Raw genomic sequence first — 17109 nt, 5'->3', positions numbered from 1 at the left:
AGTTGTTTATCATTCTTGTCCATCTCTCTGCCACCTGTGTAATTCACTGTCTGTACGCCTTTTGGCTTTAGCTTATTTTAGGACGTGTGGGTTTCTGTTTGAGGTCTCAGTACTTTTCTTATTCATTGCATAACTAATTTGTGAATAGCTTGCTGAACACATTTTTTTGTTTATGTGAGTTTATTATTGTTAATTATTGAATTAAATATACTTTCAAGGAAGTATTGACAGCTATTTTTTGTATTCTACCAAATTATTGGAACATTTACATTAAAGAGTCAGTTTAAAAGAAAAAATGAGTAGTTAAGGTCTGCCTGTTCAGCCTATTTTGGCTTAACACTGAGTTTTACTTTGGTAGCAGATAGGTGAAGACAATAGTGTGTCTTCTGGAAATGGGCATTTGTTAGTTTGGATTTGGTTTTTTAAACAAATTTTTAAAATAATTATTTGGTGGTATTATTAGGAAAAAAAAATCATACAAGGAAAAATTACAAAGGAAATGTTTGACCTTTGTATCAGTATGTTCTTCATGTCTGTACTTTACATGGAAAAACAAAAAATAAGGTATTTTAATGATTTTTAAAATTAGTATTCAATTTAGTTTTGGATTAGATGGCTAGATTGTACAGAGCACTCTATATGACCATTAAGTTTTGAGACTACTTATTATTTAACAGCCAAATGCTCTAGAATTACTACACTTACTTGGATTGTCTAAAAAATTCACTGTTTTTCAAAAGTTTCCAGGGAAAAGTGAACTGGAAGTTATGTTGATTTCAACATATAGCCACAGATTTACACCCCCCCGACCCTCCTCTCAAAATGGTACAATGCCTACGTTTTATGGTGGTTCTTACTTGTTTTGCACTCATGTACCCCATGCAACGTTCCTCTGGTGGTTGCAATTTTCTTCTACTCAGTACAGCATTGGAAGCAATGTCAGCTAGTGCATCAATTCTTATCTCTTAATTGCTTATTAAAAATAAACCTAGCTTTGTATCGTGTCTTAATGTTGACTTCACATACTGGGCAACATAATTCACATATGCTTAGGCTCTGAAGTCAGCCTAAGAAGTTTGATTTGCTAGAGAGTGACTTGTGAGGACATACTTTCTGTAATTTTTCTAGCATATCCTGATTTTATTTTAGAAATATGGTCAAAAGAAAATGGTGTTAATTATGCAAAAGGGAGATAAGAAGCTAGTAGGTAGCAGCAGAAGGGAAATACAGTCATGCCACATGCTGCTTTACTGGTTTGAACAGTAGCAACAGAAGGATCACAGGAAAGACTGTTTAGCTACAACCCTTATCGATGCCAACATGTTTAAAGGGGTTGACCAACTATCAGGAAATGTGTTCACAATAGAGCCTTATTCTCAGGACTGGTTTGTGGACAAATAGTGTTTTATGTACTGCCAAACTTTTTAAAAAATAAAATAAAATGTGTGTATGTGTTCTTGTCACATATTTGCCATCTCTGCAAAGAGGGAGCAAAGGTTGTGGAACAACATTTGCATATAACTTATTTATTCCACAGCCTTTAGAAATTTAAGCAGTTAACATCTGGAGTGTGTGAATCACTGCTCTTGAATCTTAACTTTGTCTTACAAGTTTTTGACAGCAAGTACTGAAACGTTTATCCAGTATTAAATATTTTGAGATTCAAGATAAGATTACAATAACAGATGTTATTACGGGTTTCTCCACGATCAATAATGCACCTTACTGAGTTAAACTCTTGATGCACATTAGTTTATTTTATTATTGACTAGCAGGTTTATAGTACATGTGGCATTTTCAGTGTGTTGATCTCTGTCAAGGATATTCCTCATTGGTGTAATTCTGCACTTATAACTTGTGTGGAGTGTAATTGTTGAATGAGGCTCCAGTCCTTAGTCCAGAGGCTTAGACTGTATTAAGAATGTTAGGTGAGTAATTGGATCTTTGAATTTAGAAAGACTTATGTCATAACTGTAACAAATAATTTTTTTCTAATATCATAGTGTCACATTGCACCTCAGGAGTCATTATGCAACTCAGGATATTGGAGCAACTTTTGTTCTATTAATTAATAACCTTTCTCATGTATTGCTGTGTCTTTGCTCATTTCCTGTATAATATGCTGAGCCCAGTCAAATTCTCTTACACATCTTTCCCTTTAGTGTGCATGATATATAGATGTGCTTCCAATAAAAGTTTGCAGTTTAGAACTGTCACTATCACCCTAATTACCCATCTTATTCCTTATCTTTTATTGCTCTGGTAAGTATAACAAAAGCCAGGTACAGTTCATCAACAAAAATGAAGAAAAAAAAAAAAAGGTAAAGGTTTGGAGAAAAAGTGTCCATAGTCCATTTCAATAATGTTGAAATAATTTTATTAAATAGGCTGAGATCGATTTTTCTTGTTATTTTTTAAAATCTGTGAGAGAAACACGATTTTGAAGGTACCTTATACTAAGGTAATATGCTTTCTTTGCCTCACTAATAGAAGTAATAGACATGCATTACTAAAGTGAATAAAATGTTATTAATTTCCTTACAGGAAAATAGTGAACCCCCTTTTAAATTGTATTGTAATTTGTTAAACTCTGTTGTGATTTTTTTAATTTTAAAAATAATAGTTATGGTTGTAAAATCCAAACTGAGTAGGATCTTTCACTTCATAATTAATAAAAAATTGGTACGTTACATTAGTATTCTCTGAGTATCTTTTGTTTCCATCTGCTGTTCTTACATGTAGGTTGTACTTTTGAGGGAAAAGCTCAGAATTTTTATTGCAGTGTTCAGTGATGTGTCTTTATCAAATTGTCCTTTGTTAGCAAAGATCTGAAATCTTAAGAAAGACAGTATGTGACTTCTGTTCTTAAAAGGACACTTACAGATATGACATATTCTGATAATAAAAAAGAGGCTACATCTTTCTGTGCATTTACTGTCTACTGTTTCTCTGTTCTAGTGCGGTTGGCACATTTGCTCGAGCATTGGACTGCAGTAGTTCTGTCAGGCAACCTAGTTTACACATGAGTGCAGCTGCTGCTTCCCGAGATATCACACTGGTAGGTGGCTTCTTAGAAACCCTACAATGTTTTAATATCTGTGAATTCAACAGTCTTTGTTACTCCAGAGTCCCTGTCTTCCAGATATACATTTTCCTTTAGACAGCTTTGTGCAAGGTACACGTGTGTATGATAAATAATCCTGTGTGTTTTCTGTAAGTATATTGCTGCTGCCCTATATTGCATATTGCCATACTGTAAATCACTCGACTTTAGCTGAAATCTGTTTAAATACAATGTCTTGATATGTGATAATTTGCACAGCAGAGTAGGTAATACACATTATGTAGGGATTTATTCAGTATAATTGATCAATAGTGTGATTTAAAGTATGTGGTAATAAAGCTGATGGAAAATTATTTAGATAATGTTTTGTACTTACTAGATGTGTGTGTCAGTAAATTTTACAGAGTATAAGCAATCTGTCTTTATAAGCAACTGTTTTAAGGAATATCCTTAGGATGTTACCTTAGTTTGTTAAAGTGTTCACTGTAGCATAAGCACTGCATCTTTTTGAGGAAATAAAAAATATATCAATTACAGACCAAAGTTTTGTCTCTATATATTCATATTAGCTGAGATGACAAGAGGTGCTACTGTAATAAAAGTGTGCCAGGAAAACTATGTTAGAAGAAAAAAATCTTGCTGTTTCATAGAATCAAGTTTGACTTAGGTTTACAAAGACATCAACAGATGTTGCTTATTATTTTAAGTACTTATGTACAGAATCATCAGGATTATAGTTAAAGCTAAAGTAGATCTACTATTTATCAGATACTTGAATATTTGAATTAGAGGACACTCAATGAAACTAACAGATCAGTTTAAGATAGTTAAGCTACTGCCTTATAAAATGCCTAGAGAGCCCCTGGAATTTGTTTACAAAAATTTTTGTGGGAACAGACAATATCAGCAGATTTAAAAAAGAGGTTAGAAAAGTTATGGACCATGGGTCCATCAGTGGGTACTGAGGAGAATACAGAGAGGTATACTGTCTAGCATTCCTAATTCCCAAGATTTGTAGATGCTGGCGAATGAAGTGGGAATTGACCTCAGACTACAGTTAGACTTGCATATTTTCTCTGATTAACATCCCTTGGTGCTGCTGTCAGAGATGGAATGCTGCTTGGCTAGATGGATGACTGATTCAGTAGGGTAGTTCTTAAATTCCAGATAAAATATATTCATTAGTATTATGAGAAAAATATTTCTTGCATTTTTTGGTGTACTCAAAGGCTATTAAACAGGAAACTGATTTAGTCTGGACTACAGTAGTGTAGTAAAGGTAGTGGCAAAATGTAATGTTTTCAGTAATCCTCAAAATGAGTTTTCTGTTTCACAGTTGCTGATAATGACCTTACCAACACAATTCTGTTCGCATTCAATGCTTTATTTTTTTCCATCAAAATAGTTATTTAGTTTAACACTTTTCATTTTATGAAGATTTAATTGGATTAAAAATTTCTAATAAATCCCACACATTGCACATTCTTCTTATTGTATTCAGTGATTAATAGTATAGATTCATCCTTATAGCAGTTTCTTCTTGTTTGAAAGTAAATGTGCAGTGCTGCTAATAAAGGGACACATTTAGTGTTTGAATGCCATACAAATGTTTCTCCGTTGCAAATGATCCATTAAGTTCCATTACACTTAATGAAAGACATATCTTACAATGAGGCACCAGAGCAGCCATCCCAGGTTTAATTATTGTGTCTGTCTGTTCTCATTTTCCTACCCCCTCAGCTTTTTAAAACCCTTCTCTTTTGCTCTTTGACAGTGTATTTCCTTATAAGTTAAGAAAAGACATATTTGTCATTATAGTAGTTATTCTTTCCCATGTTAATTGGGAGCATGTTTTGAGCAGCAGTTAAAGTTAGTTGAGACATTTGCAGAACTTGTGGTGTATCTTACTTATGCTTTGGAAGGGATGTAGGTCCATAACACCAAAGAAATTAGACTGTCTGTATTCTTAATGCAAGGCAGATAACCCTTGTACCTGAAATGCTATTAATGGGATATCTGTACGCCCCACATGTGGCTTTCTGGTATTCCTAATTATTTGTTTCAATTAGATATGACTGTAGACAGACTGATACTAAAAAAACCCAAACAACAAACAAAACAAAACAAAACCAAACTACAATAAATGCATAGGTTATAAACATGAGTAAATTCACAGTGGTTGTACACATTAGGGAGGTCTTGCAGCTTAACAGCAAGAGGCTACTTTCAGGCTTCCTTAGTTTGAAAAAATGGGGAAGGTAATGAGACAAGGCAGGAAACTACCAATGCTTTTAGAAAACCCTACTGAAAGACATGAAACATTGTGTGTTTATCTTCTTAGATGATAGTAAATGTTCTTTTCTTACAGACTTACAAGACAAACAACTAACTGAATCTTGAATTTCTGGCCTTCTCAGAGGCAGTGTTTTAGTTTATAATGAAAATTGATCTCTGAGAAGAGAAAGAAACTGGGAAGACTTACTGTTTCAAATTCCTATGTGTAATGCATACACAGACAATGAGAGCTATTAAAGCAAAGCAGGTTGATGGAATCACATGCTCCTTGTAGTGGGCTTGTGCAGAAGAGCGTGTGGTACTTCACTGTAAGGACACCAATCTGGTTTTGGATGTCTCTTCAAGATGAAAAGTATTAACAGGTTTTTCCTTTGCATATTGAACAGCAACTTTTTAATCAGTTTTATTAGACTTCCATATGTGTGGCTTCTAACATCAACATGCTTAAAATTTTATTGAATTATAGAATCCATACTCTGTTTCTAGTTTGAGTGCTTTGTTTGAGGCATTTCAGTCTAGTTGATTTAACCGACTACTGAACTTGCAGCTGTTCTGGAAACTGTGTTACAGCTTGTTTGCAGTGTGTGCCCTGTCATCCCTTTTCTTCCCAGCTCCATGCTGCTCTTCCTTTGCTTTTGGTGGACAGTTTCTTTCTTCACCTGCTTAAATTTGGACTTGAACTTCCCTCTCTATCTGTGTGGCTGTCCTGGTTTTGGCTGGGATAGAATTAATTTTCTTCTTAGTAGCTAGAATAGCCCTGTGTTTTGGTTTCAGCATGGGATTTGGTATGAGAAGAGTGTTGATAATATACTGGTATCTGTGGTTGTTGGTGGGAGGAAAAAAAAAACAGCAAACAACCAACAAACAAACCAAAAACCAAGACTTCCCCATGTTATGCTCATCTGCAGGCACAGGAGAAACTGGCAGGGGGAAGGGAGGGCATAGTAAATCAGCAGACCCAGACTGACATTTGGATGTGCCAGTGGAATATTCCATATTATATAATGTCATGCTTGGAATCCAAAGGAGAGCTGGCAGAGAAGAGGGACTCTCACTTTCAGGGATTGTGGTTTTGGGTTCAGGGTTCCTTTTTGCTCCCCTGGGATCACTATCAGCAGGTGGTGAGCAATTGCACTGTGCATCACTCATTAGATATATTATTATTATCAGTATCATTATTATTTTATGTTTATTTTATTAGAATTATTAAATTGTTCTTATCTCAATCTACGAGTCTCCTTACATTTACCCCTCCAATTCTCTCCCCTATTCCCTGGGTGGAGGGGAAGGGGAGGGTGAGCAAGTGGCTGTGTGGTATTTGGCTGCCAGCCAAGTTAGACTACTACAGTGGCTCATACCTTTCCTCTGGTGGGACCCCTTGTCTGTGCTGGACAGTATACTCTGGGCAAGAGTTCTTAGGGAAGAGTGATTCTTCCTCTTTTCTTCAGTCACCTATTTGGGAGAGGCAACACCAGGTCTTCCCAGCCTCCTTCTCCTTAGGTATTAGGTACCCACTAGTTGTTTCTTGCAGTCCTCACATCCTTGGATAAAGCAGATAAAAAGGAGATACTCCAGGACTTTTTGTCTTGGGCTCTAGTAATGTCTTCAGGCTGCTCTTGCTTCTGCTAGCCCAGTTTAATCACTGTTGTGTGGGAATTTGATTGCAGGTGAGGGCTGACAAACCTGCAGAAGGCAGAGGGTGTTATCGTGGGAACTTGTCAGTAGTCTTCTGTCACAGAGCAGCTCAGTGAAGACAGTACTTATGCACAGAGTTCATTATGAATCTTCTCTTTGGTAATATCAAAAAAAGCTCTATGGGATCAAATGTTTGTTATAGATGGAAAAATGAACATAAGGCAAGAGCGAGATGCTGATTTATTCACTTCTATTGTCATTTTAAAGAAAGTTGGTACCAGTGAATAGATCCAGATTTAGCAGATCCATATTCAGATTTTTGCTTGGAAAATACCTGGTATGTACTGCTTTTCCATAAGGACCACAACTTAAAGATTCAAACCTTGGTAATGCTTATACTGTAAGAGTTCAGTCTTTATGCCTGGTTTACTCGTTGCCTGAATGATAAGCATTAAACTAGTGGTTTTATTTTACATTCTGTAATCTGAAGATTATTGATTTTAGATATTATGTTATATATTACCATATTAGAATACTTCATTTTAATAATAGCTTGAACAATTTGGCTTGAACCATAAGTAGAATGACATATTGTGGGATAATAGTGACATTACTTCTTGCAGACAAAACAATTCAAGAATCTTGTGCTTGATAGCTTTCAAAGAAGTATATTGAAAGCTGGAGAAAGACTTTAGCTGCTCACAGGACATGGCAGAAGATAAGGAGATTTCATTATTTGCCGTACATTTGTACGCTGAAGCTCAACTGGAATAGCTCTGGAAGGGCTATACTGACAGATAATGCAAGAGTGTTCCTTCCCTGAAAGGTTTCAGGTGCCCCCTCTCTTAAGATAACTTTAGGGCCGTGTGAGAGATTGCATGCTACAGTTAGAGCTCATTGCTGGGGTGGGACAAATAGGTGGGAGACTGGTTACAAACTTACACACGTTATTGCGCTGTATACCTCTAAAACCTCCTTCAGCACAACAATTTAAGATTGTGGTGACGGTGTCTTTTGGGACACTGAGTCAGAAAGGCTTCTTCTATGCTTCTTGTTTTCCCTGTGCATGGATTTGTGATGTAGTTGCTTACTTTTCACGCTCCCCATCCTTGGTTGGTCATGTGACCATTTAGTGTTACCTCTAAAGTGAAATGCTATAACTGGTTCATTTTTTATTTTCCTCTTTTATAAAGAAAAGTGAAATAACCAAGGAAACCTCATTTACCTATCTCTGACAGCAGAGTTTAGCAAGGGATAAAAATCTCACTTGTTTTTCAGTATGATGATAATGAAAACCATAAATTGCTTCCTTCCCCAGCAATGAGAATATTGAGCACACAGATGTCTTGACAGCTATTTAGCTACTATTTAGAACTTCTGTTAACTGAAAATGGCACCTCAGTCATTATATACCACTATCTCTATTGTGTTAGTTGGAACCAATTTCTACCAACTAAAGATTCTTGAGAAATATTTGCTAGTAATTTACAGGAACTAATAAACTAATGTCATTTTTAGTAAACATTTTAAGGCATTTCCTTTCCCAAATTAAGTAATAAATAATTATTTTTCCTTATCTTCCACAGCAGAAAACCTGTGATATCAAGATAGGTTTTAAATTTAGCATTAGTTGAGGCTTCTTTCACGGCTTATAGGAAATAATACACTGAATTTGCATTAGTTGAAATGGACTGCTGTCTTTTTAAGCAAGTTTTTAATTCTGTCCTTCTCCTTACTAGTTTCATGCAATGGATACACTGCACAAACACAACTATGATTTGAGCAGTGCCATCAGTGTTCTGGTGCCACTTGGAGGGCCAGTCTTGTGTAGAGATGAAATGGAAGAGTGGTCAGCATCAGAAGCCAGTTTATTTGAAGAGGCACTGGAAAAGTATGGCAAGGACTTCAATGACATTCGACAAGACTTTGTAAGTACAAAAGTACACTTTTATGTTACTGTGTTTTCTCGTGGGTGAGCATAACTGTTTTCCATAGGTTTGGAAGATTAGCTAGAGGAGAAAACTGTGTAGCTGATACATGTAATTAACGTACTTCTACATTTTATCTGGATGCAAGTCAGTATGTTTTCTTGTTTGGTGCCGTTCTGTGGAAAGATGTTGGCAGAAGATAATCTGTGTAATGGTTTAATACCAGGTAGGATGTCTTATGCTGATGTGTTTTGATAAGGATTTTACAAGCATCTGAAAAAGTTCCAGCAGCTTTTTAGAACTTTTCCACAAATTCTAGTGAAATTCATTAGCAGCTGTATGGCTGACTCCCCTGAGTGTTTTTGGAAAGCTGGGGTTTCCTCCTATGGTTAGCTGGGAGAAATTTATATTCAGATAGTGCACTACAGGGAGTTCTTTTGACATATTAGGTATTTTGGCACTTCTGAAAAGTAGAGGAAATGTTTTCCAATATAGTCTAACTACACTGGGTTTTAGTACTGAAGTATCAGACTATAGGGCAGCAAAGCTTTAATTTGCTGAATTCTAATACAGAGTACTTAAAAGAAATCGATACTAACACTGATTGCTGGAACTGCTAGTAATTTGCCTGCAAATTTTTGACGTGTATTTTGGAGACCCTCTTTCTTTCAAGGACAAATTTCCTCTGTTGTACTAAGTTCAAGCTGGACTTCATGAAAAGGGTAGGATTTGAGCCAAAGGAATTCCATTATTTAAGGTTGAAGTAAATTTAAACATTTTCACAACAACTGATTCTGCTTCAGTCTAAGAGCTCAGATTTCTTTTTATTTGTAGATACTTGTTAATAATCTTTGCGAGGGGAAAATGGTACTGTATGGTAAATGTAGAAGTCCCTCCAAGATAGAGTGTGGGACAGCAGGAGGAGGCTTGGCACTGAGCGAAGCTGTCTTTTCTTCGCTTTCACAGTTCTGAAATGAAACAGATAATTGACTGAAGGTGGGAAGGGAAGGCTATTGTTTTTCTGAATAACTGACATTTTAACAGGTGTATAATATCTGCATGCTTGATTTTGAGATTCCTAAGGGAGAAAATGTTCACTGCATTCATCGCATAAGGTTGAAAATCATATCGTGGATGAAATAGCTCTGTTACGTTCAAGAAAATATGAGTGGAAAATAATATTTTATAGAGTTTTAGAACTGAAATCTTAATGTAAAATACAATTCCATATTATTTCTCACACAGAAAAATGGTCCTCAGTTGTAATTGTACAATAGTTCAATAGCTATGTCTTCTAAGTAAATGTTTCCTTATATATAGTATTCGGCTTTTCGGAATGGCTAAAGCATATATTACAGATTTTATTGACTGCTTACAAGTTGAGTCCCAACACAATTTGTGACCAAGTGTATCCAACTTGTCTCTGGTATTTATGTAATATTTTTATAACTTCTGTGTTATGTTACATGTAATTTTGTTGATATGCATACATTAAAGTGATACAGTAATGTGTTGCAGGAATCACTTATGTGTTTGTAATGTTCAAATGCTAGATATCAATATTAGAGGGAGTCTACTTGAAGCTCTTTAGAATGTTCAGTTTTTATATCGGGTAGACTCCTGATACCATCCTTCTTTCACTGAATCTTCCTTCCCGAAATGCAGATATTCTTCTCTTGCCCTTCTCCCAAAGTGAGAGGCCCTCACAGATCTAGAGGAAGAGTTGCGTAGCCTTCTGAGGGCACATTAATGTCGAGTCAGAGTGCAGCAGAAATAGGCACAGGACACTAATTAATTACAGTCTCATTTAGTTAGAACAGGGATGTTGTCTATCCTGAAGTTTTTTTTGTTTTTTGTTTTTTTTACCTTTGGAAAAGTGGCTTGTCATTTTTAAAACATCATTAGAAGAACATCTGTTTTACATATCAATTTATATGGTATTGGTAACTTAGTGCACACAGTCTTGATATAGTTCTATGTAATTTGGAAGCTTTCAATTACATTAATCATTGTGTCATCTTGGGATATCCTCATTTCTCTAGAGTAGTATTTATGTGTTCTCACTTGCTATGTAGCATTCTAAAGGTATAGGGATTTAAAAACAAACATTTGGTTTTAATTAATCTAAAAAAGTCCTTGAAGATTTAGATCATGGTTATGTGAAAAGTTTCTGCAAGGTGAGGTAGGTGTAAATTTGTAGCACTTATGCAGTGGATATCCATGAGAATACATTTATCTGTTATTATCCCTCTCTGCCATGGCTCGTTGTTGACAAGTAAGTACTCTGTGGTGTAAAGGCATGGACAAAGAAGCTAATGCACTGGTAGCATACGTGCTGACTTGTTTGAGTGTCCACCTAACATCTAATGATAAAATTGCATCCTATGGTGCCTGCTCTTAGATTTGAACCTAAGCAGTCACGCAGTGGTGCCACAGCACAGGCGGGATTGTCGTGTCACCTGGTGGAAAGTGGTTGGTAGCATTCTCCTGAAGCAGGAGAGTTATGTAGCACCTACTTGAGTCATCATATGCCAGAAGAGTTGCCTTTTCTGAATTGTCCTGAATTTGCAAGGCATGGCAGCTGCCATTGCAGCCCTTATGTGACAGTTCTCTAAAGAGCAGGCTCATTTACTTTTCCAGCAATTAGTAAGAACTGCCACCATTTGACATTCAATGTGCAACTCAAGCATTAAGTTATAAACATTAAATATTAGTAAGCAAGACAATAAAATTAAATGGTGTAAAGGAGTTTACCTTTTTCATAGACTGAACCTCATTAGTTATTAAATTACCAGTCTAGCCTTTGTATAATCATTTTCATCAGCTATTGACTGATCAACTGATGTAGGAGCTCATTTGTTAAGATTCTGCTGTCTCTAAGAACCTATGTGAGTCCTAATCAATCTAAATTTTTAAAGTTAATTTAATTTACTTGATTTACTTGAATTACGTTACATCCCGGGGTAGTAGAATGGGAGAAGGCTGCATATTTTATGTTCTCAAAATATAACTATTTTCCTAATGGTAAGAGACAGCTGTTACGCTTGTTAATTCTTAGGTTTTCATTATCACTAGTTTTCACAAATTTATAACTGTTACTTCCGAAATATGACAGGAAAGGCCTTGGGAATTGTTTGAACCATTTGTAGAAAACAGAAGCAACTGTTTTCTAACTTGGGAAAATTGTGGAAACAATGCCTTAAAGTTAATTTTAAAATAGTTTACAATCCTAAGTTTCCCATGCTTGTCTGATTTGAGTGGTCCATTTTTACTCTGCAGAAACTAAAGAAACTGAAAATTCCCTCTCCCTGTTTTTGTACTGCTGACACCTCTTTGCTAATTTTCTCCTACAAAAATGTCAAGCAGATGGTAATTTTACTTGTTTCAATTAATGTTTAATAAAATTTGGTAATGAGAGTATGTTATTCTGTGGGTGTTTGCAGCTTCTCTTTCAGTTGAAAGCAACCTCTGGAAAATTCATGTGCCTCTAACAGCGTTTCATGCTTTAGGTGCATAGGTAAACAGAATAGTCATACTCGGCCTGTCAAACAGGTTTCTGAGTTGTGAACCAAAGTATAGAAGGATTATGGTTACTCAGTCCAGGCACCTTAATTATCTTTCTTTGATTGTAGATGCCTACTGAGTCAATGAACATACGGGTGTCAAAATGATAGTTAAAACAGATTAAAGTATTTTCTAGAGAAATGTCAAACATAATCTATAGCATGAATGTGTTAATAAGTGTTCAGGAAGGAAAGTAAATATGGAGACGCTAAAATGTACTCAATGACAATGGCAGGTAGTTGAGGTGACAGTGCTTCATCTGAATACAAGGAAGAATGTGGACCTAGAGGCTGAGAAGCAGCCCATCTGTCACTTCACACCAAACACATGTTCCCGTCACTGGCCTTTTCTTGGACGGATTTCTCTTAGGGCATAATTTACCCGAGAAATTAAAAGGATTTTAATGAAGTGACTTGTTGGAACATGAGCTTGTGCATTTGTTATACTGCTACTTTTTAATTAAGTGCAAGTGGACAGGGATTTACACACTGTGGTACATTGCCTGAGAAAGAATTCACAGCTGAGTCTGGACCCAAATCCCAGCTCCTAAAAGGCAGAGATGGGAGCCAGACTCAGTTCCTCCAAGTGTCTGCAAGCAAGCAGTGTGCAAAACTGGCTGTGGGCTCCTGCATGCAGGGAGAGGCAGCTTGATAGCGGTGTTCCTCTGTTGTTTTAGGAACTTGATTAAAGGTTCAGGAACCTATTCTTTTGGCTTAAGACATGCAGAAAGCCCCAAAGTGGAGTGAGTAAGGTTGGAAAGATAAGTTTCCATACCTGAATTTTCTGGAACTTCCTAAAAATCAGAGAAGCATAGAATGGTTTGGGTTGGAAGGGACCTTTAAAGGTCATCTAGTTTCAAACCCCCCTGCCATGGGCAGAGACACTTTCCACTAGACCAGGTTGCTCAAAGCCTCATCCAGCCTGGCCTTAAACACTTCCAGGAAGGGGGGCATCCACAACTTCTCTGGTCAACCTGTCAATTTCTTCCTCATATCTAATCTAAATTTACCCTCTTCCAGTTTAAAGCCATTTCCCCTTGTTCTGTCACTACCAGCCTTTGTAAAAAGTCCCTCCCCAGCTTTCTTGTAGCCCCTTCAGGTACTGGAAGGCAGATACAAGGTCTCCCCGGAGCCTTCTCTTTTCCAGGCTGAACAGCCCCAACTCTCTCAGCCTGTCTTCAAAGGACAGGTGCTGCAGCCCTCTGGTCATCCTCGTTTCCAGAAAGCAGACAATATTAAGATTTAATGCATGCCTCTAGAAAATACCATGCACAAAACAGTAGCATGTTTCCAGGTTATGAAGAAAAACGGCATGAATTTTGTACAACAATTACTAATTTAAATTATAGGAAGAATTTATGGAGTTAAATAGATTATTCAGTAGTAATTAAAAACGACTGCTGTATGCTTAGTTTTCTTCCATAAACTTAGGCTAATACATTTTTATTTTACCAATGAGCATGTACACCAAAACCAGCACTGATCATAATCAACTGCCCTGAGTTTGCACAGAGATTTTTGTGAAATAATCATTGTTAGTATCACTCTTGTTCAAGGAAGCATTTGTCCCTAGCATCCTTTTGTTTGTTGGTTAATGGTTGAGAGTACGTGGAGGTTTATGCAAAACTAGTGATACTGTATGAGCAACAGAGTTGTTACAGAACTTGAAAAACCTGTGAACTAAGTACAGTAGCCATTGTATTTTTTAAGAGTAAAATCATAATGAGATTCAAACACAGTCTTGTCAAGATGATTTATTTTAGTCCTGATGTTGTTCCCCATCTGATAGACTTTATAATAGAGATTTACCTTCTGTGTTTCCTGATGGAAATCTGGATTCTGTTTTGATCATTTTGTTTAACCATATGGCTTAAACAAAAGTAAATTACATTTGGATTTGGGTCTGTAACATAGTTGTAATTCTGCATCCTTGTTAACTATAAAGAAAGGTTGTGTATTATTAATAGTAATATGTATTCATTTGCATTTGGATTTTAATGTAGGTATTTAATGCATTCATATTTTAGTATTTGTGTATCAACTATACTTGATTTTAATGTGTGTTTAATAAGATGTGGACATTGCAATTTCTTGGAACCGCTTTAATTTGTAACAAATGTTTTTCAGCTCCCTTGGAAGTCGCTGACTAGCATCATTGAGTATTATTACATGTGGAAAACCACTGACAGATATGTGCAACAGGTAATTTAATGACTATTTCGACATGAACCAGTCTGCCATGTTCTTAAAAAATCTGAACTTGTTAAAGGATAAAAATCTGTGTTCTTGAAAAGAAATATAGTGGGAGACCTGCGGTAATATTTTAGGCTATAGACCAGTGGTTTTGTGCTGTTCGCAGGATGCATTGTCAAATCCTCTGATGCCTACTGTACATCACATAGCTGTGAAGAGCTTTTAAGCCATTTGTATTGTATGCTGCTTTGTAGCAATGTGATTCCGGGTTGTTATTGCAGTATGGGATAAGAAGGAAATGGGTTGCAGAGCGAATGCTTCAGGCTGTGAAGCTGTGCATGGGACTGAAGGAGAAGGAAAAATACATTGTGTTAAAGTGGCTGATAATGTTATGAACCTTTTATTGGTACTCCATGATAAAACATTACTTTGGCATTACCAGAATTTAAAAGCGAAATTGAGAACATTCTGCATACAGTGGATGTGTTCATCATTCTGATTGAATGTTTAATTGAATTGTTGGGGTTCCTCTGGAGCAGAAACATGAAAAGATTATATTGGATACCGACACTGGGATATTTTAAGGAGGTTTAGGCAAAATTTCAGTGTTGGTGCTTCTTATATATTGCACTCTTTATGTATTTACTCTTTGGTTTGGTTTAGATATATAAAATATTTTAAAATACTCAATTTTAATTTATGATCTAATGTCTAAGTTTTTAGCTTCTTTACTTGCTGTATAATTAGTGGTGATGTTATGTTCAGCATGTTGAAAATAAATTTTATGCTGTAATGGTTATGGCTGTATTGTTGGATGGATCTTTGGAATTGTTCCAGATTTTGTTACGCTGTGTGTCAGAAGGATGGTTGCTTCTGGTTTATCTGTAAGCATTTCTACATCATTTTGTTAGGGTATGGAAAGTAAGGGAAAAGTTTTTTACCACATAAGAGAGTCTTGGACTATCATTAGGACCTTTTAGTTCTATGGATAACACAAATAGAAAATAAAATGCTGTTTACAAAGGCATATTTTTCTGTGTTTGTCACCATTTGTTTCACTTTCAAAAGTTTTTTTGCACTGTTAATCTTTATCCTAGAAGGGTATTGCCAGCAAAGATTTCCTGGGCTGTTTTATCAGCTCTTAAGGATTCGGCAACAGATGATCTTGAAGAATCAGATAAAAAGATTTTATAGATAAGGAAAGCCATGAAGTAGGATAAATTGAAGTGCAAATTGACTTCTGTCAACACTCTTAGTTTGCTCAGAGTTGTTTCCTGTGATTTTTTTCTGAAATACTTCCTCTGGAGTGGTTGGAGACTCCCTTTATATATCAAGTTTGCTAGGGCTTCATTGTGATTCTGTTGCTACAGTGATAAAGGCATGTGATGGTGTGTTAAGTTTGTATATCCATTCACAAAATTAGGTTTTTATCCTCACAATAAAAACACATAGGCTTTATGGTTAACTACAGTTTGAATGCTCTTGTAAGTGCCTGTTTGTTACTTGTAACTAAGTAAACGTGGAACATCCTAATTCAGAACATGGCAAAACATCACAGGATTTAATGCTTTAAGCATGTTCTTTCAAGGTCATGCATGAGTGCCAATAAAAAAACCAACAGTGTACACCAAATACTTAATTTCTGTCCTGGTTAACTTTTCTATAATCCTTCCTAAAAATAGATCAGAACTTCATCCTGGCCTTGTTTAGTTTGTTCTGGAATGGTAAGAAATAATATAATTCAGTAAAATCTGTATCTGTAGGGTTTTTTCCCCCACCAGAACAAGCTGTGATAATTGAATGCATTTCAGGGAGAAAATACGTTCAGTAAGAAAGTGGCAATTTCAGAGTCATTCTTCTCTAAATACCAGGCTTGAAGGGGTAAGGCAGCTTGGGGGAATGGGAAGGCAAAAAGGGTGATGTACGTACTTGAATCTTATGCATAAAATCCAATTTCTGAATTCTAGATCAGTGTGGTTTAATATGAAAATTTGCTCTTTAATTATCTTTATTTCTTTATATTAATTGGCTGCATTGTGTCAGGCATAAGAAAGGTTTCCTTATCTTAATTGCTACTAAATGTTATTCTTGCTTGCTAGCTAAAGGTGGTGATTTAATGGCAATGGAGATACAGTTACCACCTTGCCTTCAGAGCATGTTTCCTTCAAGTCAAGCTGAAGGGAAATAGGTATATTAAAGTTCTCAGTCTCTGATGAACCTGTCTAGCAAAACTAATTCAGGCCTTGGGTAATCATTCTTGGTGACACGGCACTTTTCATGACCGCTACATTATATAGTGTTTGAGGAAGGCCAGGTGGCACTGGATTAAATGTGTTCTCATCTTTTGTAGTGTTCTCCTTAAAAACCTGATTCAATGCAAAAATACTTTTAATGAGACTTTGCAACAGAAAAGGGGAGAACTTAGGTAAAG

The 17109-nt window shown here is 36.1% G+C and overlaps 1 protein-coding gene across 1 annotated transcript in view; it reads left to right on the top strand.

Annotated features, from left to right (window-relative positions):
- The window catches only part of MTA3 (metastasis associated 1 family member 3), a gene marked incomplete at its 5' end in the record, with an annotated part of 128906 nt that overhangs the window by 56212 nt on the left and 55585 nt on the right, over window positions 1–17109 (top strand). The window contains 3 exons of the mRNA XM_029085643.1: window positions 2959–3058; window positions 8734–8922; window positions 14613–14687. Coding sequence (XP_028941476.1) covers window positions 2959–3058; window positions 8734–8922; window positions 14613–14687 — 364 coding nt within the window. The remainder of the gene's footprint in view (window positions 1–2958; window positions 3059–8733; window positions 8923–14612; window positions 14688–17109) is intronic.

The sequence above is a fragment of the Antrostomus carolinensis genome, unplaced genomic scaffold (genome assembly GCF_000700745.2).
Source record: "Antrostomus carolinensis isolate BGI_N321 unplaced genomic scaffold, ASM70074v2 scaffold10016, whole genome shotgun sequence".
Taxonomy (NCBI): Eukaryota; Metazoa; Chordata; class Aves; order Caprimulgiformes; family Caprimulgidae; genus Antrostomus; species Antrostomus carolinensis.
This window is presented reverse-complemented; position numbering and strand designations above follow the sequence as displayed.